The sequence below is a fragment of the Phyllostomus discolor genome, chromosome 13 (genome assembly GCF_004126475.2).
Source record: "Phyllostomus discolor isolate MPI-MPIP mPhyDis1 chromosome 13, mPhyDis1.pri.v3, whole genome shotgun sequence".
Classification (NCBI taxonomy): domain Eukaryota; kingdom Metazoa; phylum Chordata; class Mammalia; order Chiroptera; family Phyllostomidae; genus Phyllostomus; species Phyllostomus discolor.
Window position 1 is genome coordinate 18,675,651 of NC_040915.2, and position 24,512 is coordinate 18,700,162.

General features: G+C 44.0%; 1 protein-coding gene across 2 annotated transcripts in view; it reads left to right on the top strand.

The window, feature by feature from the left end:
- Positions 1-24,512, top strand: part of STK32A (serine/threonine kinase 32A) — a 95,182-nt gene that overhangs the window by 55,963 nt on the left and 14,707 nt on the right. The window contains exons 5-7 of one of the 2 annotated variants that reach the window (XM_028528478.2): positions 6,192-6,229; positions 13,097-13,186; positions 21,420-21,517. In XM_028528478.2, the coding sequence (XP_028384279.1) occupies positions 6,192-6,229; positions 13,097-13,186; positions 21,420-21,517 (226 nt within the window). The remainder of the gene's footprint in view (positions 1-6,191; positions 6,230-13,096; positions 13,187-21,419; positions 21,518-24,512) is intronic. The other variant, XM_036013764.1, reaches the window with a different exon arrangement.

Here is a 24,512-nt window from a genome sequence, read left to right on the forward strand (position 1 = left end):
CAGAGGCTGCTGGTGCATTCGCATACTCTCTGCTTCAGCCAATGGAAGTCAGGTTTTCCGTCACTTGTAACAAGACCCATTTCTAATTAGCACACTAATTAATACCAACGCTAACTAATCATCCCCATGCTATACTTTTGCTCATTTAAGCAATTTATAGTAGCACATTCCTAGCCCTGGCCAGCTACCTCAGTTGGTTAGAGCGTCGTACAAGGATCAACCAATGAAGGCATCAATAAGTGGAAGAACAAATCAATGCCTCTGTCTCTTGCTCTCTCTTCCTCTCTCCCTTCCTCTCTCAAAAAAAGTGGACAGATAGATAGATACGCATTCCTCCCCAAGCCCTCTTTGGCCACAGCATCTGCTGAGAAAACTTATGCTGATTTTAATTGCTTTGTCCCATGCCTAGCTTCTGTTTCTTTCAACAGGGTTATTGCCCTTGACCTAAGGTCTCCCACTTCTGCTCCCCTTTGTCTGTTTGCTTTAGACCTTATGGCCACATACTTATCCACCTGCAGTCCCATCACTGTGCCCCCTTCTCTGGCGCAGAGCTGGGGTCTGCATTCATACAGCCTGTGCTCGAGTCCTGGGGCCACCAGTCAGGAGCTGCATACGCGACTTAGGCTTTGTCACTAAGACTAAGTCACTGAGCCTGGTGACTTAAAAAGTCACCAGATCTTTCTAGAACAGTAATTTTCAACTGGTGTGTCACAAGAATTTTTAAAACATGCAATACCAGACTATTTAGTCAGGGGCACTGACCTCTTTTCCCTGAGACTGTCAAATTTTTAAAAAATGACAACAGCCAACACAGTAATAGCCATCTGCCATGAATGAGTCAAAATTATTTCCATGGCTTCTGGCATATGATACACCGGAGTTGGTACTTTATTATAACTTTTTACTCCCTGTAAGATATTAAAGCAACGCATCTTAGTGTATGCGCCAGTTGGTTCCATTGTGTGACTTTTGGCCAAGCACAGTGCCTGAGACCTTCCAGACCCCAGTGGGTTCGTGGCTCTGGAAAGACTCAGATGTTCATTTTTTTTTAATTCTCTTGGTGCTTAGGAGAGTTCATTTGTTTCATTTTCAAGTGACAAGTTTATTTTTTTCCTACTGCTAGAGAAGATACTACCAGTCCTGGATTTGAAATGGAGCAAATTACTTTTCACCTCAGATTGAATGGCCTTCTCCTTTGCTTAATTTTAAAAAGCAAACCCCCCTTCATGACAGTGTTGTCTGTTACCACCAGCAACCACACTGATCTTCTTCCTTTTCAGTTCCCCTTACCTTGCAGACCCTTTGCCTTCCTCTCACTGGTTCACTTCTTTACTTAAAACCTTGTGGGGTGGAGGGAGAGACCCAGGAGACCCTGCGTGCTGGCTGGTCTTTGCAGCTGAGTGATGTGATGTTCAGGTCCCCAATGCTCTGTGTCCTTGCCTGCCTGGTGACAGAATGCATACCCATGACCGGGGATTTGATCTGTGTGAGTCCAGATGAAAGGAAACAATGGGAATGAGTGAGCATCGACTATTCCTACAGCGTAAAGCAGGAAACCTCGTCATCTAAATATTCTGCTTCCAGAGACTGCAGGACGGTTAGCAGTCTCAGGTTACAGGTCCTGGTCTGCAGTCCTGCTTCTCAAGCCCCAGTTTCTGTGCTGCTGTCCTGTTGGACGCGCGCGCTTCACTTTCCTGGGGCAACAGATCTACTCCACAGCCGGGGGGTGGGAACGTTTATGTTAAGAGACATGCAAATATTATAGAATAGGGTGCAAAAATCTATATGAGTTTCAAATATGCAATAGAAACTATGAAAAAGAAAAAATTAAACATGCTGCAGATCAATTTAAACCAATTAAAACAAAAAAAAACCATCCGCTGGGTAAGAAAGAGGTGGAAGAGGAGGCCCAGGAGGTACTAATCCAATCCTGGCAGCGTATACTTCTACCTCCTATACCAGACCATGTGGGTTTGCTTACAATTTCCGACTCACAATCTCCCACCCCACCCAACTCATTTCTTACCATAGACCTGTTCAGGTGACCAGTGGCCTTTGTGTGACACCCTAAATAATGTGCTATAGAATTATATGTATGCTATCTTTTCTCCTCTCAAGAACTTGCAGAGGACCCAGCCTAGGAGAACAGTACATGACACAGAGTTAAACCCGAGCTGTGGCCCTGTCAGAAAGCCGTGGGACACCCACGGAGTGGGTTTTGGTTTGGACACACTGACTTTCTTGTTCCCTGTTCTCACAACACCCCGTATCAGATTGCAGGGCTAGCGACTTGATCCCAGGGCAGGCCCAGGGAAGGGATGTAATTAGCCTATTAAGTGCTGCTAATGTGCTGCGAAGTCATTCAAGTGAGAACAGGGAGGTATCAGTTCGGCCTCGGACTGAGCTGCAGGAGCACTGCATTTCCACGCTGTTTCCAGTTCCCATTGTGGGAACCTGCTGACCCAACAGGACGTGGCCTTCTGTGTTTCTACAGCACGTGTGAGCGAGCCTAGAACTGTACGTTACTGCCCCCTGAATTTGATAGCCTGCCCTCTGAAATTGTGGGCTCAGACTGCAGAAATCACTTCTTTATCACTCTTATCTGACGCACACTCATCCACTTACTAAAACGATTGATATTTTAGTTGGCCAATGCTAAATACAGTGCATCTGGTGTAGATAGAGTGGTTTATGGTTTTTTTTTTTGTGGGAGGATGTTGTCCTTTGTTTTTTTGTTTTTTCTTATCTTTAGGGAAAAAGAACACGTGGCTTATTATTTCAGAAGTGTGAGAACCAAGGAACTAGACTCACTCGTTTTTATGACAAATGTTTACTTAAGTGCTTCCTTTGTTGTGGACACTGTGAGGATCCTGGGAACTACAGCACTGAGTACTACAGAGAAGATGACCTTCTTCTGAGAACCTGGTGGTCTCAGGGTGTTAGACACGCCAGTTTGGGAATCGTATTGGGCAGAGAGTCATGCTGGTCAGCTGGTAGGCTGGGATAATGACAGAGGAGTGATGGAGGAAATAGGGACGAGGGAACAGCTGGGTGGGAGAGGTGAGAAGATCCTTGGAGGAAAGCCGGGGAAGTGAGGGGTTAAGATAGCAGATGGAATGTCCGCACAGACATTGTCGTCACCGAAAATGATAAATAACAGTGAGAGGGAACTCATGAGCTGTATACCTCCACGTATATTTTGACCAAAGAATTTGTCCAGGGTATAAAGGTCCACATTTCAAAATCAGATTAATATTTTTGGATTTGAGCCACGCTTGGATGGTATTTCTGAGCCTGACTGTGCATAAGACGTTCTTAGAAGAGGCTGTGCTTGGACAGATAGTCTAATTATCACGGGACTGAGTGAGGCAGGTCACGGAGTCGGTGATTTTTAAAGCCCGCCTGATGATGCTTAACGTATCCAGGTTTGGTAACCTCTGAGTCAAATCATATTATGAATCAGATCACTTTGCATGAAGCCATATTACAGATTGCCTTACAGGGAGAAATGTTTCAGCAAAAGTTATTTCATATTCAGGATTTGTTTGAAAAGGTAAGAAAGTGGCGCTAAATTCCACAACTAGAAACATCTCAGTTTGCTCCAGCAGGAATTCTTATGTAGCATGCTGGGCTTCTTTTCATGTTCTTTCTCCTGGTGTATGAGGAAACAATGCGATTGTTCTGCAGTTCACCCCGCAGTGACTCAGCAGTGACCTCATCAACATTTTGGAAAAACTGTATACTTAGAACCTATGCTTATACACTTTATTTTTATGTTAAAGTCCACTTTTTCTTTTATAACTTTCTTAAATTTTCCTCATATTCTTCCTCTGAATTTAGTAGTAAACACACCTTTTCACCACTTCAGGCCTTTTTGGCATGGTCCCTTATGAATCTTTTGTACCTTCTCCATCCCTGAAGGCACTGTGTCTCAGTTGTCTTTACATTTCTGAAGCCCTAGCATAGTGACTTGCCAAAATAGATAAATATTTGATGAATAAATGAATATGAGAATGACGTTAAAAGCGTCACATTAAACCAGTTGTTAGTTCTCTGATCTCTGTGTTATTCTTTAAGCATTATCGTTAGTTTCTGGGGGAAGCAGTAAGTAGAAGGACATGTAGCTTTAATAAATAATAAAAGTGATGCTGAGGGATTTACAGAAGCTGATAAGGTGTCAAAAGCAGAGCTATCCAAATTCTCCAGCAAGCTGTCATCCATTCAGGCCATGACATCCGTGTGCTGACCTTGCTATACCCAGGTCCCTTTCTTCCTGGCAGGGCTGCTTGGGCCTCCTTCTCACTTGGCCAAGGCTAACGGATGCTCACTGTGTGCAGGTTTGAAAGAGGGGGTGGGATCCTAATACCTGGACTACTTCAAGCTTTCAGCCATAGAGTGTTTGGTGCTGCCCCAGAGCGCTCTGGTAGATACTGTTAGGACCAACCAACCTTGAGTGCACTAGGCTTTCTCCTGGTACCACTGCATTTACTGCCCACCATCCTCTCTGGGCTTACGTGATGGAGTACGACTATAATCTAGAAACCACCCGACATCAAGGAACTCATAATCCAGTTGGGACATAAAGTAAATGCAAATGATAAATGTTACAATGGGAAAAGCATGCTCTGCAGAGCACATAGTAAGAGGCCATTGACTCAGAACCAGAAAGTCAGGAGAGCTTCCTGCAGGAAGCGGCATCTGAGCTATGAGGTGAGGGATGAATGTGCGTTGTCTGGGTGTAGTGGGGATGGGGCCTCTGATTCTGGTGAAGGAACAGAAGAAGGTGGGCAGATGCAGGGAGCATCTTGGGGACTCCATGTGGCTGGAGGACAGGAGCCAGATGATAAAAGGGCCTTTATTCCATATGAGCAAGTTTGAACTTGATAATGCTTAAAATAATAGGATCCGTCAAGGGGTTTGGTGTGGAATCTGCAACAGAGAAAGATAGTGAGAGAGAGAGAGAGCGAGAGAGAGAGAGAGAGAGAGAGAGAGGCTATAGAACTACGCAGTTGAAACCCCTCCATTGAAAACTCTACATTTTCAGCAAATTGTCCCCTGCACCACAGAAGAAAAATGCTACAGCTACAGAGGATCACTTAAGAATCCAGAATTAACTTTAAGTCTCTAAGAAACCAAATGAGAAGATATTCAAAGTTCATGGGACTGCACGTTGGGGGTGGCATGAACTTGGTTCTCTTTGTAGGTCAGGGCTTGCTATTCATTAATATTTTCACAAACAGAGGACCCTGGCAATCTTAGTCTGTCAAAAACCAAGGTCACCTTATTCAAGCAACATAAAAGCCACTTGACGAGGCTGAATGTGTGTTCCCAAAACCTATTTCAGAATTTCTTCCCTAATGGCTTTTGTGAATTTAGGTTGAAGGGCTTTAATTGCATGTTAGGGAAGGGCAGGAAAGCCTAGAGTGGAGGATAAGGGCTGTTAGGAGCAGCAACAGCGTTCTCTGATTGGGGAGCCCTGTTTACAATATTTGCTTCAGGAGCATTTTGAACGTGCTATAGGCCTTATCTCTAAGTATTTATCATGAAACTACTTTTTTTACTGGAAGCGGGTGGGTCTTTTTTCCCCCACATATAAATGTAAGGATCTCAACAAACCATAGACGACTGGTCCAAATCGTAACTAACCATCCCAGGAGTAATACTGATGAAGTAACTAGAAGATTATAACATCATCCTAAAGAGGACTCTAATCTCTGCAAGTTTAAGATAAAATCATGTTATAAACCTGTTTTTATAGTCTTCATGTTCATTCCAGATTTACACAGATGAAAACAATGATAATTAGTACTCCCACCTTATGACAATTGACATGCCCCATGTGACCCTGTGGAGCAATATTTCTGTGCTTAGATATTATATGTTCTGGAGATTAAGAGTCTGAGCTTTTGAATGAGAGAGACTCAGGTTCAGAGCCTAGTTCTTTCATCTATCACCTTTGACCGTGGGCTAAGTCACTTAACTCCTTTAAGCCTCAGTTTTCGGATCTAGAAAGAGGGGTGTTCATGGTAATCATCTTTAGATTCACAGTGAAAACTGAAATAGATTGTGAGTGATGAGGGGCCAGGACACGTTTCAACCCTACTTAGCATTCTCGAGCATTTTCTGCTTTGGCTCTGCTTGTTTGTTTGTTTTGTCGTGAGCAACTTTCTCTTTTGTTTTTATTCCCCTAGGGATATGAAGCCTGACAACATTTTGCTTGATGAACACGGTGAGTAAATGATTTGTTTGCAACCCAGTGGACTTGTATATAGGACAAAAACAACCCTCAGCGAAGGAGCATTACACACAGAGAAGGTGTCTTGCTCGACTGACCTGAGTTATATGCAAAATCCATTTCATAAGGGGGAGAGGCAATCGGGGGGAAGGTCAGTATGTACAGCAGGGGCGTAGTCCACCAGCACACCCTTAAACATAACATTGAATTTACATAATGAGAAAGCCGTTCTCTTTCCCATGTCCTTCCATCCCTACTGATTTCTTCAGGAGAACCATCTCAGCTTTTTGGTGCTGGTTTGCCTTAATATCTTTATGACTGTCATCTCCTGTTTTTTTTTCATAAAGACAGAACAGGCCTGAAGCTTGCAGCATTTGGCAGGCAATGGTGTCTTCCTAGATTTTAGGGACACTGTTTTGTTGGCACTGTGTCTCCTTTTACACTTTCCTTCTTAGAAGGGCAAGTTGGGTTTACATTTGCAGAGGAGATAGTGAGTTTTCTGTTCAAAGATCTTTTAGTTTAAAAAAATATCAGCCAGTTTATGCCCTGGCTGGGTAGCTCAGTTGGTTGCAGCATCATCCCATACACCAAAAGGTTGTGGGTTCGATTCCCTGTCAAGGCACATACCTAGGTTGCAGGTTCAATCCCTGGTTGGGGAGCATTCAGGAAGCAACCGATCAATGTTTCTCTTTATTCCCTCCTTTCCCTCTAAAATCATTAAATATCCTTGGGTGAGGATTAAAAAAAATCAGTCAGTATGAAGAAAAGTAGTTGACAATATATGTGAACCCAGATAGGAACGAGATAAGGGAACGTGGGAAGAACCGTGCAGGGGAACGGTGAATGCCTGCAGCTCGAGAAGCACTGATTAAAGATATCCTGCAGAACAGGCTCTTGCCACAATGATTAAATGTGTCTAATCTCCAACATTTCTTTGAATGTACACTTGGATTTATTGGTCTGCCAGAGTAGACCTGTAGCGCACACACCCTGCAAGTTACAAATGTTACAGGGGCAATAAGATCCTCATTCTTTTCACAAAGCTGCTACGTGAGTGGTAAATCTGCAAAGCTCCTTACTCATTTGACCTCAACCGAAGGGATTTGCAAGTGGGACTGAAACTCCAAGGACCACCCATTGCACATGATTTATTTACTTAATTGAATTTTAAATGTTAGTTACCAGATCCCACCTGTGCTCAGAAGGCTAGGAAACACTTTCGTGTATGACCTCTAATTTAAAAGCTCAGGGTCGTTATTTATTTACAGACTGTCTAAAAAGGTTTTTTCCCCCCCACTCTCTTTCAATGCCTTCTTTCTTCCTCCCCTTTACTGCTTCTGACATCTGGGCACAGAGTCTCTGAATTTCAGAAATGTGAGCAATGGTGAGACTGAGCATGAAGGTGACTTTCGTTGACACATCAGTCTGCCCTGCCTTAAACAGGAAGCAGGATCCTTTCTCAACCTGGTGCATACAAACTCTATAGAGCTGCACCATTGTGGGTTGGGCCTCCCCTAGCCTACAGAGGCCACCTGTGCACAATGCAGAACAAGGTGCTCCGTCTGCCCACCACAGTCTCACAAAGGTGCGTGGCTGGCTGGTCAAGCAGAACCCAGGCTGGGCTTCGACGGCACCTGGTCTGGTTGCCAGTGCTTACTATATATTGCTCTACCATCGACTGAGGCCCTGAATGGAAACATGTAGGTCCTGTCCACCAAAACCTGTTCAGGATTTACCTTCCATTTCAGAAAACAGTGTTTTAATCTTAGATCTCAAACATGTTTTTATCTTAATTTTACCATGAAGACAGAATGGCCACTTCTTCCATTCTCCATCTCTGACCTCGCTCCTGCACCTTCTCTCACCTCCTCATGCTCTTGCCCACTGGGTGGCTGTGGATTAGGAGAATGGTCCAGGAATAAATTTATCTGCAAGTCTGACCATTCTTAGAGACTGCCCTTGTGGAAGATTAACTGTGTAGTAGTATAGTTGAGAGCATGGATTCTGGAGCCAGATTGCCTGAGCTCAAGACCAAAGAACATGTGATACATATGTATAATCGAATACCACTCAGCCATAAAAAAATGAAATAATGTCATTTGTGCCAATATGGATTGATCTTGAGAACATCACGCTAAGCGAAATAAGTCAGATGGCAAAAGTCTAGAACCATATGATTTCACTCATACAAATGAACAAACCAGACCAAAAAAATACACAAAAACTCATAGACACGGACAACATTATGGTGATTACTAGAGGGAAAGCAGGGAGGGGGAGGTAGACGAGGGTAAAGGGGGGAGAAACAGTGATGGAAGGAGACTTGCCTTTGGGTGAGGAACGCAAAATGCAATATACAGATGATGTGTTACAGCACTGTACACTTGAAACCTATATACTTTTATTAACCAGTGTTACCCCATTAAATTTCATAAAATTAAAAAAAAAAACAATTTGCCCACTCACTAGCTCTGAGAGCATCAACAAGTTGCCTAAACTTTCTCTACTACCTTAGTTTCTCCAGGGATCAAACGAATATTTATTTCTTAGACTCATTGTAAAAATGAACTGACATGCTGCTCATAAAGTGCTTGATTGCAGTAACTGCCAGAAGGAAATCACTCAATAAAAATGAGACATTAGTATGATTCCATGAGCTAGTAGGGGCTTTCTCCCCTAGAGAAGGAAACTTAGACCACTTCATCTTGGTTTATGCTGCTACGCCTCTGTGTCAGATAGTAAATGCTGGGTACTCATTTTGCTTCCAAAGACTCTATGTGTCTGTTAGATCTTGTGTTTAAACAGTTTTGTTGAACCCTAATACTCAGGTAACTACACTGTGGATGGTCCATTCTGCTTTTAAACCCGCTTTTCAGGGCATTTTGTTTTTGGCAGGGCTGGGGCTCCATTGCTTAGGGACTGGGAACAGCCGTCCCAGTTAGCCTGGGGAGCAGTGCCAACTACACCTGTTGCCTAGTGCACTAAACACAGCGACCCCTTTTCTCTCTCAAGTGTTTGGGTCTGGACAATGGATTAACATGGGGCTTTTCTGTAGTATGTTCCTATACTGAAGTCAAGTTGAGAATCACTCAGTAAGCGAAACATTAGCTTGGGAAGGATTAGATGTGTGGATGGAATAAAAGCAAGCAAACAAACAAAAAGATTAAGCGCCCTTCTCTAAACATTGTCCCGAAATCCCTTTCTGGGGAAAACAGTTTTTGAGGTTATTTACTTTCTGTTTATTCACATTTGGAAAAACTAAGGCTTTCAGGCATTGCTCAGGGACCATAATTAACCACTTTTCACTGAATCAATTCCCGGTCACCTCTACCCAGAGCTCATTACACAGAGTTGCTCTTGGCAGAATTAACTGAACTGCAAATCAGTGCCTGCCTTTGGGTCTTCAGGTGTGATGGTCCATGTTCTCTACTTGAAACCCCTGTTCATCCGCTCCATGAACATTTATAACATTTCACCCCTGATGGGCCATCACATGCACCTCTCACCTGGGGACGCCAAGCAACCGTGAAGGGTAATTGCCTGTTACTGATCTGCCTCCTGTGCCCATTCCGCTAAGTGAGCTGTGTATGATACCTCATCGCTTACATGTTCCATTTAGCACCATTTGGCAACAGGCAGAAACTTTATCTTATGCCTCCTGATTCACATGGGTTCACATTCACCAGAGAAGACAAAAATTGAAAAAAACTAAGTCCTTTCATAAAATGGATAACCTTTCCATGGTGTGAATAAACTTCCTTTGTACATCAGAATTAGACTTAAAAATGCTTTTTTTAAAGATTTTATTTATTTTTAGAGAGGGAAGGGAGGGAGAGAGAGAGAGAGAGAGAGAGAGAGAGAGAGAGAGAGAGACATCAATGTGCGGTTGCTGGGGGTTATGGCCTGCAACCCAGGCATGTACCATGGCTGGGAATCGAACCTGGGACACTTTGGTTCCCAGCCCGCGCTCAATCCACTGAGCTACACCAGCCAGGGCTAAAAAATGCTTTTTAATGTAGAGCACACCTGCTACTATTCTCCTGAAATGTCTCACTAGATCGGAGCCCAAGAAGGCATTAGATCTTGGATGGCATGATACCAGTTGCTCTGATGCATATTTTCATATCCTACCCATTTAAGTAGCCACCTAATTCTATCAATTCCGTAGTGTCTAAAATTCTTGTGTCTTTTCTAAGTTATTCAGGAAATAAATGCTGTACCCAGAGGAACAGCACTGTCTGCCCGCTATATGTAACAAAATGACAATTGTGGTCACATCTATAATTTAGGTTTCCTAATATCATCCCTAGTTACAGGGAGCAGAGGAAGGCAAAAACTTGGTCTGGGGGTATGAAGAAGGTCTAAGCTTTCTATCGTAACAGCTCCTCCCTTGCAGAGTCCCAAAATGTGCCTAAAATCAAGTGGGTGGCATGTTCAAACACACACACACACACACACTCACACACTCACATTGTACCTTCAATAACTCTGGAGAGTTTCTGAGCATGACAAATAGCAACAATTGAACCCTTATTTCCTGTGAAAGGCTGAGCTGTCTCCCACAATCACTGTTTTCTTTGATCTTCCCAACAATCTAATGAGAAGACTTTTATCCTTCTCCCAGCTTTGCAGAGGGATAAGCTTCCTTTTTAAGGTGGCACAGCCAGTCAGCAATAGAACCTGGACCTGAGGCCAAATAGTCTGACCTCAGAGAACAGGCTCTTAACCGCAGCATCTCCTGGCTCACCTGATTCGGCCCACACCTTGTGAACCAGCAGCCCAGTGCTCTGAGCAAGGCTCATGGGGAAAGAGAGAGAGAAGAAACTGAGACCACCTATGCTATGGTAGGATGAGTTATGGGAATCACCCATAAGCACCATTCAAGCAAGAAGACCTTTGACTGTATTAAAACCAGTGACTGACATTTCAATACAGTCAAACGCAAACAGTTTGGGCACAAAACTAACCCTGGCGGTAAAGGCAGTGGGATTTATCTTTAGCCACAGGCTGGATGCCAGTAGAGAGGGTAGTCAAGTTTGTTCAGGGGAGCATGGGCAGCAGGACCGGGAAGAACAACCGGATGACAGCGCCTCCAGTTATAACCATAGCTCCCCACAACCACAGAAGCATGGAAATTTTGGAGGAAATGCGTCCTCTGAAAGCACGTGACTCTTGTGCCAGTAGCTACCACAATGAGCAGGTCTGCCTGAGCTCCTGGAGTGGCCCCTTTCTTCCCTCCTGCTGCAATATGGCTGCCCTAACGCACTGTGCAGGCTCCTGCTCCCGCCACAGCTAAGTGGGGAGACCCGCACAGGAACGCCCTGGGCATGAGAGCCGGGCGAGGCCCAAGGCATCACGTGGTCCACTCAGTCCTTTTTTTGTATGAAGGGGAACTTAGGTTCAACACAGACATGGGAGTAAAGTCTGCAATGTGTTAGGGGCAGAGTTCAGGGTCGGACATGGGTCTCCTGGCTCTCAGTCTAGAGCATGTTATACAATCTCTTTCTAAGTAAAACTTGACTTTCCCCCCCTGCTTTCCTTGGTGAGTTATTTTGTCAGGAATCATTAGGGGACAACCAACTAAACAAACAAATCTACTGATGTCATTTCAGAAAAACAAGGATAAAGCAAGGACTCTTTCCTGGTTAAAAGAAATAGATTTCTGCAAGTTCTCGATGTCTTCAATGAGTTCTTGGAAACTGACTTTTAAGCAAAATGGCATACTATAACGAAACCAACTTTTACCATAGGCTAATCGATATAAACACACGTGAAGTTCCTATGGCATATTTCTGGTCACAAAAACATCACCAAACTTCTAAATAAAGTCCCAAAGCACTTCTAATATTAAACATTGAAGTAAAGTGTGAGTTACATGTACATTTAAGAAAGATGAATAAAAATAAGTGAGAGAATGATTTTCCAGCCCACTTACTCCACTTCAGGGTTCTGGGTGGCCACAGCTTGTCCTGGCAGTTCTGGCTGAGGTGGGAACCAACCCTGAACAGGACTGCCCTCCATCACAGGGCCACACACACACACACACACACACTCTGGGACAATGTAGACATGCCAGTTCACCTCACATGCACATCTTCGGGGTGCAGACAGAGAGAAAACATGCAAATTCCACACAAACAGTGGCTTCTGGGATTTGATTATTCCCATCAACATTATAACAAAACAACCCTGAACAACACTATTCAAAGACCTGCTGTATCCACATTCATGTCTGCTTTATAGTAACAGTGTTTGTTTCTTTTAAAGAAATCCCATAAGCAACCATTGGCAAGTTGATATTTTGAATAGCTCTTAGGTCCCTGTTCATACTCACAGGTTACCATCTTACAGTGTGAACAAAAATTGCCTAAGTAGAATTAAAGAGCAGGAGCTCTTAACCCTCACAGTTAACACTTCCTGAGGCTGAACTACAGAATTGTAATCAGACATTACTCTTTGCGTGTTATGTTCCGAAATCTGGAGGATTAGCTGGTTGAAGAACATATTGGTATATTTTTACTTTTTCTTCATTGATGTTTAGAGAGAGAGAGAGAGGGAAAAAGAGGGAGGGAGGGAGATATCCATTTGCTGTGCCACCTAGTTATGCATTCATGGGCTGGTTCTTGCATGTGCCTTAACCAGGGATCAAACCTGCAACCCTGGCACACCGGGATGATCCTCCAACCAACTGAGCTACCCGGCCAGGGCAGAACATAGTGGTCTTGAGGACAGAATAATTGAGCTTTTACTGCTAGTCCCCAAAGCAGAGAAGAGTCTACAGACTGAGCTCGGTATAGAAGCATGGCTGTGCTGCTGGGTTGACCGGACTTAACGTTCTCTGTGGTGCTTCTCTCCTGCCAGGACACGTGCACATCACGGACTTCAATATCGCCGCCGTGCTGCCCAGGGAGGCTCGCATCACCACTGTGGCCGGCACCAAGCCTTACATGGGTACGGGCTCTGGGGTGGCTGTCTCGACTAAGAAGGTGGCTTTTGTCTTTCATTGCCATAGACACCATTTGCACAAGGTCCAGTCATCTATAGGGACTTAGAACTAGAAAGGACAATCCCCCCTCTGACTTTACCTGGGGAGCTTCTGATTTCATGCATCTCAGGTGAACCTCAGGATTCCCCATTTAGGGAGCACCCCATCTGATGTTGATTCATGAGGGCCATTGATTACATTTTGGAAACACTATTTTATAGACTCATTTAGGACAGCATCTACCCATTCCCTAACAAAGAATATTAACTCAATAAATGTCTCCTAATTGCCTCTGGGTGCCTGGCACAATGTCAGGTGCTGGTGAACCTGTAGTGAGCAACACAGACAAGGTCTCCTGTCTATGGAGCTTCCTTTCCAGCAAGAAGAGTTTAAAAGTAGAATCAAACAGAGAAGACAGACACAGAAATAAGTAGGATGCTAATAAGTGACAAGTGTTATTATAACCACTATTTACATACTACGGTGTTATATGCAGAGGCTGTAAAGTTTACAGAGTGCCTTACAGTTATAATTTTAGTTTTCACTCCTTTTATAAAGATAAGGAACTGGATTTTGCCTTAAGATTTAAATTTACGCAGAGGGTGTCTAAAGGGTGGGGAACAGCGCCAAAATTGTCACTTAGATTTCCCGTTCAATTGTGCTAACAGTCACAAGTTATTACGTATTTTGCATTCTGTTGCTGGAAGCAGCCATCTTTCCCCAGGTACCATTCCAACATAAGTAGCCCTAACCCCTGTGCACCCCAGGAATATAAAGGGCTGTCTGTTGCCCTTTGGGGGGCATGCAGTATTCAGGAAGAGGGACGTCTCCCCCACTCTCGCTGCTGTTCCTTAGGTAGATGAGTCAGATCTCAGGAGAGTTTTCTCTCAAGTCGGTGCCCAAGTGTGAGGTAAGGTGCCTGGTGTTTCACTCTTTTTTGATGACTGTTTAGTCACTGAACTTTCTGACCGGCCCCTGTGCTCACAGAGCTGAGCTGGCCACAGCATGTTGATGAGTTTGGAGTCCAGTCTTTCTGGGAATGACTGCAGTAGGAGACAGAGACAGGCAGCAGTGTATGAGAGAGTGTGTGTGTGTGGTGGGTGGGGCGTGTGTGCAGGAGGATTAGCTAGTGGATGGGGTTAATCAGCTTCACAGGGGCCCCTCCAGGGCCCACAGGGTGCAGCCCACAAGGCAGGGAAGCTCCTGTCAGCATGGCTTACTGGAAGCACGCACAGTCCCAACAGAGCCCAACTAGGTCAGTCTCTGGAGGTGACACGCGAGCACAGAGTGGTGTGAAAGCCCTTATAACATGCACTTAGAGTTGAGAACCTCTGCTGCAGCCCCTGAGCTCAGTTAGCTATCAAAGGCAGCTAAAGAGAGGTCATCCCAGGGCAGTGCAGGGTATTTGTGTTCCGATCCCTGTGCCTTGGCACTTTGCCCGCATTCTAAAACAACTGGTACTTGCTCGGAAAAGGGAAAAGAAGGTATGCGACAGCCAGAGTGCTCGTCCACACCAAGGTGGCTGAATCCAGCCCGGCGGGGTCAGGGAGCTTTGAATCAGACATGAGGTTGGTTTTAAAATTCGCAGGACTGGGTTTCAGAGTATCTCAAGTAAATGTTTTAATCAGCAAAAGGGATTCAATCCGTTAGGCAACAGACTGAGCCTCTACCAAGGGAGCCCACGCTCAGCAACAAAGGAAGGCTAGGCAGGCAGGCACTGTGTAGTCATGAATGGGTGAGGAAAGAATAAAACGGACAGGCTTCAACCCTCATCAGTTGTGGCGCTGAAAGTGGATGGTGTCTCTGGTTGAACTGGTGGGATGTGAAATTAAGGTGGGGTGCAGTGAATTGTACTGGCTAGATGCGGTCAGAGTAATGCACAGGCAAACTCTTTGTACTTGAACTCCAGGGCAAGGACAATGCCACTTGCTTTTAATATTCCATTCTTTTCCCCATGCAAGCGGAGAGAGGAAAGAACAGAGAACCCCCACAGGCAGGGCCACTGCGCTTTCTAAGAGAAAGAAATCCATGGCAGAAAATGAGCCTTATTTTATATGATATTTGAACAACGGCAAAATGTCCAGCTTCCCATGATCAGTGGCGGAATAAATCTCTTTTGTCACTTCTAAAATAATGGACACATAAAATTCAGCCTATTTTCTGCCTTAAACCCACGGCACTCAAATGATATAAAGGACCATCCAAGCCTGCTGGTCTGACGAGTTTAATTCTGCAGGTTTCCTGGGCTTCCAGATTAAGGACTATTTTCTTGGAGCCAAACTAGAAAATGTGCCTCTGGGTTTTCTAGGTCTGGTTTCCATGGTGAGAGGACGAAAGGGAGGCCACCTTTATTTTCTCTCCCCAGTAATTTCAAATACAAGATCTATATAATTTAATTCTCCTCGAAATTGGTATTTCTTGACTTTTCACAACACGAAGCTTGGAAATTGGAATCTAGTCCAAGTTCTCTATGCCCCTCCATCTTCACACGTATAATTAGCAATTACTAATATTTATTGAAAGCCTTCTGTGGACCAGAAAATGTGTTAAATGTTTTGCATTCATTTATTCATTCACTTTGTTTTTCCTCCACAACCCTATATGGCAGGCTATAATTATCACTCTTTTACAATGAGGAAAATAAGAAGCTAAGCAATTTGGCCAAGATCCCATGGCTAGTAATTGAAAATAGCCTAGATATACATCAAGCTCTGACTTTAGAAAATCAAGCTTGTTCCTGAAAGAGGGAATTTTTTAAAATGTTATTTGTGGCTCTTAAATGGCTGTAAGCCAATTTAAGTAGGGCAAACCATTAGAAATGTTTGTTTATTAGAAAATGAATATCTGACTATCATCACTTACCCGTTTATTCTGAAGTTGCCCTTGGCTTTGATTTTTGGGTGGGAGTCTGTCTAAGAGGAACCATGGGTGGAAATCATCTTTTTGAAAAATTACACTCCCAGTAATTTGGCAAAATTCACCTGACACCCCACCAGCACTCATAACACTCCTATAGGATACTAATTAACAATTAACCAGAAAGAAAAAAAATCTGAAAGAAAACCTGGATTCAATACTGAATGAAGATTACAGGAATATACAGTAGCTATTAATAGGAGATGCTGAATATATTAGGAAGCAGTTCCCTGGCTCTGGAAATGAGCAGATGCACAGTCTGCCAGTTCTTAACCAATTTTCATTCATAATCTTCTAATTACACGCTTCCTCCCATCACTCCAGTCCTTCCGTCTCCCCACTCCTCGGTCTGGGCGACTCTACTCCAGACCACTTAGAGCTTCACCAATTAAAGCATGCTTCCTCTTTCCAAAACAAACAAACAAACAAACAAATTCACTATGGAAAGTGTACACTATGCAGATGAGCAAAGAGGACATTAATTCCTCCACTTACAGATATTTATGGCTCCCTTCCAGATCTTTAGTTTCTGCACACACAAACACACCCTTTTTTCAAGTTGGATCATACTGAATTCTGTAACCTAGAATTTTTACTTTATAAAATAATCACAATAACAACAGGCATCACACAGTGAGCATGTATTATGGCCCAAGCACTTTGCAAGGTTTTTAACACGTATTGCATCATTAAATTCCCAAAGCAACCCTATGCAATAGGTTTTATTATTATTCTGATTTCACAGATCTACAAAAAAAGAAGAAAAAAAACAGAACAAAACAATCAAGCCTAGAGAGAACCTGACTTGGTCCTAATCACCCAGCTAGTGACTGGTAGAGAGCCCAAGGCCGGTTGAACCCAAGTCTGAAAGTGTCTCCAGTGGTGACAGTGACAGTGATGGAGGCATAATGGTTCATATTTACTGAGCTCTTCTTAGGTGCCCAACACCCTTCTAAGTACATAAGCATATTATGTCATTTAAAATAAAAACAATTCTGTTGGCAGGTACTATTGTTATTCCCACTTGGGACTTACTGAGAAATTAAGCCCTGCCCAAGAGGAGCCAGGGGGACAGCCCTCAGGGTCTGACATCAAAGCCCTGACTTCACCCTCTGCGGGGCGGACTACCTCCTGGCAGGGTCGTCAGGGTGGCTCAGCCAAAACTGAAACCCGCCTCTCTGACTCCAGTGCTGGGCCTGGGCAGCTAACACTCCTTAGTTTGCCACACCCATACATGGAACTGTTGTTGTTATGGTCACGTGCTACAGAACAGAGGGCTGCTTCCGAATCTATTTACCCAATTACTTCGTTGGGTGTTAGGTTGTTTCCCAGTTTGAAATATAAATTCATGATAAAAATCCTGCTAGCAGAAATACGTCCTGCAACTTAAGTATTTCCTTGTAATAAACTCCTAAAGAATTCCTCCTCGTCAGAGGGTATGTATGTTAATGAATTCCCTCCTGAAAAGTCACATCGATTTCCGGTTCCACTATCAATATCTTAATCTGCTCAAAAAGATTAGTGAAAATGGTTCCTTCTTATGATATCAAGATCACATTTTTTTGACTTCTTTTGTAAATTACCCATTTATGTTCTTTGCCAATTTTCTGTTAGGATTTTAATCCTTTCTTACCTATTCTGATTTTTTTAATGATTGTATAGAGAATTCTTGCCTTTTGTATATTAGGAATATTAAATTCTAGTGTATCATATGTGTTATAAACAATTCCTACTTTTTAGTTGCTATTGTTCTTATGACATTTTGACAAACTATTTTTCTAACATCAAATCATTCCTTTTTTACTTTATAGTTTCTATCTTTTATATTGTTCTTAGCAATATCTTATCTCCAGATTTTCAATATGGTTACCTAATATTTTTATTATTGTTATAGTTTTTTTATTTAATCCAGCTATATGTTATTTTGACTGACAATATGAGGTAAGGGCCCACCTTTATTTTTTGTTGGATTACTAAATAATTATGTTAATATACTTATTAATTAAGAACTTTTCCATGCTTATTTGAAGTATAGTGATCATAACTTAAGTAATCTATGCATTAGCATGTACATGCTGTGGCTACTGTGGCCCTGTAATACAGTTTACTACATGGGATCCAAGTCTCTTGATGCATTTTCAGAAAACCATTACTCACACATTTTTTTGCAGATGAAATTTAGAATCATTTTCATAAATTCCATAAATTATTTTTTTGCATTAAAGTTACAGATTATCTTTGGAGCCCTTTCTTTACATCCTGACCAGAATGTATGCTCCACTTGTTCTAAAATATGAAAACTCTATGAGGGAAATCCGAGTATTTCATAAACATATGAAAATATGGCCAAGTTTAGTAGTAATCAGGGGAATGTCAGTTTCAACTTCAACGAAAGACAGTTACACACTCTCGAGGCTGACAAAAATCAAAAGCTAGTTAATACCGAGTATGGATAAGGACGTCGAGCTAAAGGAAGTCGGATACGTTGCTGGTCCTCGGGTTCGTGCGTACAACCCCTTTGGAAACTAGTTTGGCACAGTCTGGTGGGTGTGAGGGTGCACATTCCGTGCCTAGCAGTCCCCTAGCACGGATGTACAGGAAGTTCACAGAGGGTGGTTCACAGGACTTCCAAATGGAAAACAGTCCAAACAGCTACCAACAGCAAGACAGGCAGGTGAATCCCAGTGTGTTCAGCAAGCCCTGAATGTGCGCAAACTGAAACCATGGCGGCAGTTTGGATAAATCGGACCTGTAATCTCGAGCAATGAAAGCAAGACAGCAAAGAAGACCAGCAGTGGGATTTTCTATATATGAGATACATGCACACACATTACATATACACACACACTATACACACATACATAAACATGTTAAATATACAAGGGTGGGCAAAAGTAGGCCTACAGTTGTAATACAAATGAATAATACAATAATTAGTAATAATAACAAATACAAGAATAAACTCTTGTGTTTCATATATTCGCAGCTGGAAACCTACTTTACCCACCCCACAGGTATGCACGCACATGTATACAACAAATAGGCAAAACTGAAGAGCTGCTTAGGAAGGCACATGTAGGTGGTAAATGGATGTGGAAAGGAACAAACTGCTAGCGCAGATGGAAGACAGTGGTCGCTTCTCGGGTTTCTGAGCACGACAGGAACAATGTCAGGCTCAAGGGTATATCGTGTGACCTCTGTCATGGTTCCTTGGCCATTTGCTCTTAGTGACTTACTAAATTGTTCTTTCACGTTGTATCTCCTTTTCTGAACATAGGCTGAAACACTTTAAAAACCAAACACCCAATGGCCTTTCGAAGGCAGCTAGTCCCTCTCCACCTCTCTCTGCACCCTCTCAGGCAGGGGCGCCTCTTGAGTTGACAGGAGGCCTCTCTGCTCTGGCTTTTCAGCTCCGTGAGAGCTCAGAAAGTTACTCATTTGTTGTGCTTTAGTATGTGGGTACGATGTTTTTTCTCCACATTTTACCAAAATTCCTCAGTGCCTAGCACATGATGAATATTTGTTGAGTGAATGAACTCAGATTCAGATGCCTTCATGCTGGAAATGGTTAAGTAGAAAAGAAACAAAAAGGATGCTCCTATAAACTCCAAGGACAATCCAAGATGACAGAATTCACAGCTTTTACGGAGCAATGTTTATTTTTCATAGGTATTTCCTTAGCACAACGGTCTGTTTATCCCTCAGAGTTCTCCGCAGCTTCTCTAAGTGAGCTGTCTGTCGCCCTGGGGACCCGTCTGAGATGACTCGCTGTGAGATGCTGAGAAGGGGAAGCAGGGTTCGGTCGATCCCATCCAGTCCTTGGGGTGCCTCGGGGTCAGGGCCACTCTCTCTCCAGTTGTTCAGGGACCTGTGACTTACAGAAAGCGTGCAGTGAGGCATGAAAGGTGAATCCAGCAGAGAGTGCGGCCTGCCTGGTGCTGCTACAGCAGCCTCTGTCCGTCAGGCTCGGTCCTGGGCACTGGGATGCTGTCCACGGGACTTAGAACTGAGTGCACTGGGCAGGGCAATCCTCTGTGTTCAGGCCCTGTGACCCAGCAGTATTTTTGGTCCAGAGCCAGCGCCTCAGTACCAGGGGATGGGTCAAGTGTGCGGAGCTCTTCGCTAGGTAAAATTCCTGTTAGGATAGATGCGTGCCTCTCTAGACAAGTGCCTCATTTTTGGAGCGCTTTTCAGGTGCCAAGCACTGTGCTGAGATTTTGGCATGTACTATCTCATTTAATTTCTCACCTCTAGAAAGATGAGCATCTTATTATTCTGATTTTGCTGGTGAGGGTTCTCAAGCTAAACCAACAGACTTGTTCAATGTTATAATAAGTGATGAAAGCAAGTTTTGAACTCACACAGTGTGGCTCCGGCTCCAATTGCACTTGTTGCTAGATTAATGGATTGAGCATCATTCATTCATTCAGGGAACATCTCCTGAGTGACTCTGAGTGCCGGGTTCAATGCTGGACAGCAGGAACGTAGTGGTGAGCAAGCAGACAAGATACTCGCCCTTGCTTTGTGTTTCATTCTTCCCCCTCCACCCCTCGGGAGTTAGGGGTATTCCTGAAAGAGCATGTAGAATGTACAATAGAAGTTCACTGTGTGTCAAAGTACTTAGAGAATGCCCAGTGGTGGGGGGAGGGTTCCATTGGCCTTAAAACCGACTGTAGCCCTGCCTTCCACTGGAGTCCATTCAGAGAACTCTGTAACAAAGTGGGAGTGCCCCGCAGCTGACATCAAGCTTTGTATCACTCATAGTGCCCACTCCCTCCGCCCTCTCTCCCTCACCCCCAACAGCAGGACTAAAGTGTTGCCCCTGTTTCTTCAAGACGGCTGAGGTGGAGGGCCAATCCGATGCCCATTGCACCAGCTTCTGAGCATTGTTTGCAGCTGGAGCACAGATTTCAGCCCTTTCGCCTGAACCTGCCCAAGCAGGACCGCACATAACACCTTCTCAGCCTTCTCGGCTTCAGGGCCAGCCACACGTTTGAGGCCTGATAGGGTCTCATTTGTCATAGACGCGTGTTCTAGGGAAGAGAAGACTGTGTCCACCAAAGCCTGTGCCTGCCTGTCGGGTCGGCTGATGAATGAGGCCCCTGAGTGAGACCAGAAAGCCAGAACTGCCGCCTGCTGGAGCAGCGCTGCCGTGGATGACAAACATCCATGCAAGCGTTCTCCCCTCTCCCCTGGTGTGTCGCCTTTGGGGGACCACGTTGGGAACACAGATCTGTTATCGTCTCGGGGGGCAAAACGGGCCTAACCTTCCTGTGTTTTCAGCGCCGGAGATGTTCAACTCCAGAAGAGAAGCAGGCTACTCCTTCGCCGTGGACTGGTGGTCGCTGGGGGTGACGGCGTACGAGCTTCTGCGAGGCCGGGTACAGTAGCACTGCGCTTCTCTTTGCCTGCTCTTCCAGCAGTGTCCATCCTCAGAAGGAAGAGGCGGATTATTTTTCTTGCTGAAAACCAAGCGGTCTGTTGGAGAGGTGAAAGCGACTAGAGCATGGGATGCCGCTAAGAGCCTCTGGGATTTCTGCGTCCGTTTGTCCTCCTCGCTGTGGGGCTGAGCATGCGCATTCATGTTAAATTATGCAGATAAAATCCAACGAGTAATGTGGAGAGTATAAACTCCCAGGGAGGGGAGATGAATACCCCGCACTAAGTGTCTTGTATCAATATATTTGTTTGTTTGGAGAAAGCAGTTTGCAGTCGCAACACAGGGCCCTCACTCAGACCCACTTTCCCACCGCGAGTGTGAATTATGAATACCACATAATTCAGGCCCCGTCTTGTCGGAGCCCTGCCTGTCACCGGGCTCCTGGGTCTGGGGTCAGTGGCAAACTGCAGTCATTTCCTTTAAAGGGAAACATTTCTTAAACTAGGAAAATGCCCAGGAAGAATCTTCCTAAGAAAATATTTTTTCCTACTTCATATGTATATGTGTATCTATTTATGCATATGTGTACCTGTATGTATATGTAGATACACACACATATCTACCTATACACTCACATACATTTACGCCTACAGTAGTTCCCTGTTATCTGTCTGATGTGTCGATATTGTCAGATTCCTCTGGGGGTGGGGGTTTAGACGGGTTGCTGAAATATATATACGGCAGAGAGATTTAAGTTCTACTCTCTTAGCAGGTTTCAATGATACAATACAGTGCTGCCAACTTTAGTCATCAGGTTTTACGTTGGATCCTCCGACCTTACTGATCTTATAGCTGAAAGTTTGCACCCCTTTTCCAACCTCTCCCTGTTTCCCCACCCCCAGCCCCTGGCAACCTCTTTCCTTCTCTGTTTTTATGAGTTTGATCGTTTTGGTTTTTTTAGATTCCACATGTAAGTGAGACCGTACAGTATTTGTCTTTCTCTGACTGATTTGACTTAGCATAATGCCGTCCAGGTCCACCCATGTTGTTGCAAACAGCATATACGTTTATGCATCCGTATCGCATCTTCTCCATCCATTCATCGGCTGAGGCCCTTGGCTTGTTTCCATGTTGTGGCCTTTGTGAACACGCTGCAATGAGCACAGAGGTGCAGTTCCTTCTCCTGAAGCACAGATGTGAACTTCCACACACACACACCAATGCTGCTGCTCCCAATGCTTCACCTATGCACGCGTGCGCATGCACACACACACCCTTCACGTGACTCTCCCCATCCCCTCAAAACACGGACAACCTTCTAATGTCTTTGCTTGGCATTGTCTATGCTTTAGAACCAGGGTAACTTAGTTTCCAATTTCGCTTCAGCTTGACCGACCCAGACTCTTAAGCCACTTTGGCCTCTTTGGGTTTCTTCCTCCCTCAAGGCATTTTGGGCTTTTCTTTTTAACCTTGTGTTCCTTTGCCTCTAAAGATATTTCCCAAAGTAAACCCTGATCATCTTTAAAAATCACTGTCAAATTAGTTTGGTAATTGCTAAATTGAGTTTGAAAAGAGTTAAGGATATGCCTTAACTGAGGACCTTTCAGAATCTTTCTATTCAATGTATACGGATCATTTCGGACAAAAGACAAGCTATCAGACTCCCCGGACTTCCTCGTGGGGAGGGCCCTTCTGCAGGCGCCCTGCTCAGATCCCGCCCCGCCACCCTCGGGGGGGGGGGGGGGGGGGGGGGGCCCTGACCCCTGGCCCCTTCTCAGAAGGAACGTTCTCCGATCTCAAATGAAAGATATCTGTATCTCTTCCAAATATTTATGCACTTTTTTCCCTTGTGACTCTTCTGAATTTAAAATTATTGGAAAACACAGAGAAGCATAAAAATGAAGGTAAAATCAACTATAGACAAAGAAAACTCCCAATTAAAAAATTAAATCCTCCTTTGACCTTCCAATCTTGCCTTTCAAAATTAACAGCCGGCCGTGCTCAATTCCAAACCTTTCCTGTTCTTGTTAGGATAATCCTTTTTCTCTCTCTCTCTTTCTCTCTCTCTCTCTCTCTCTCTCTCACACACACACACACACACACACATTACTGCTGTTTTAGCAAAACAACAACATGTTTATCTTTCTGTTGAGGTTTTTTTTTTCACTTAAGATGTAGCACATTCTACATCAGAACACCAAAATCTGTTTTAATTTTTTAGGATTAAATCCAGTTTGTAAATGTATTACCCATTGTAAATTTTTCCAGGTATATCCTTTTTCATGTTTTTTGTCCCTTCTGTATGATGAAATCAAATGCATTAAAGGTGAAGCATGTACCTTACATACTTTAATAGCAGCCACAGTATTTAACTTTAACTAGGTGCATATATTTGTTATTGAATGAACGGAGGAATAGGTCACTGCACACCAATTCTGACATATTCCAGGGAAGAACCACCGAGCAGGCCGCGTATGTCATTATGCTACAAAATAGAGCTAATCTGAGGAAGTGAAACACAGCATGTAATGGCAACCATCGACACGACCGCACCACAGACAAAGCAGGCGCAACAGTGATTTCTGCACATTCACAAATGTGCTGGGAACATCCCCGTGGTTTCCGGCCTTGATCACAGCTTGACGAGCGGGTCCCGTAGCCATGGACCTGCTTTGTCATCCCTGTCTCCCAGCTGCCGCTGTCCTTGTTAGAGGCAAGGCCCACGGCTCCTCCAGTTTTGTATTGCCCATAAGTGTTAGCTTGTCACAGGGACACAGGGCTTAACCCATAAGGGTTAGCTTAGTGCACAGGGAGGCCTGCGCTAAGGACACATTCCTGGCTGCAGTTCTTGCTTTTGTGCTCCTGCTAGAGGATATCATCACAAAACATCACTTCCTCCCATCTGCACTTTACCCTTTCCACTTTGTTCATTCCTTATATTTTCATTCTTAATAGAGTTGTTTTCTGTATCCTGTCCTGGTCGCTGTCATTTTTCT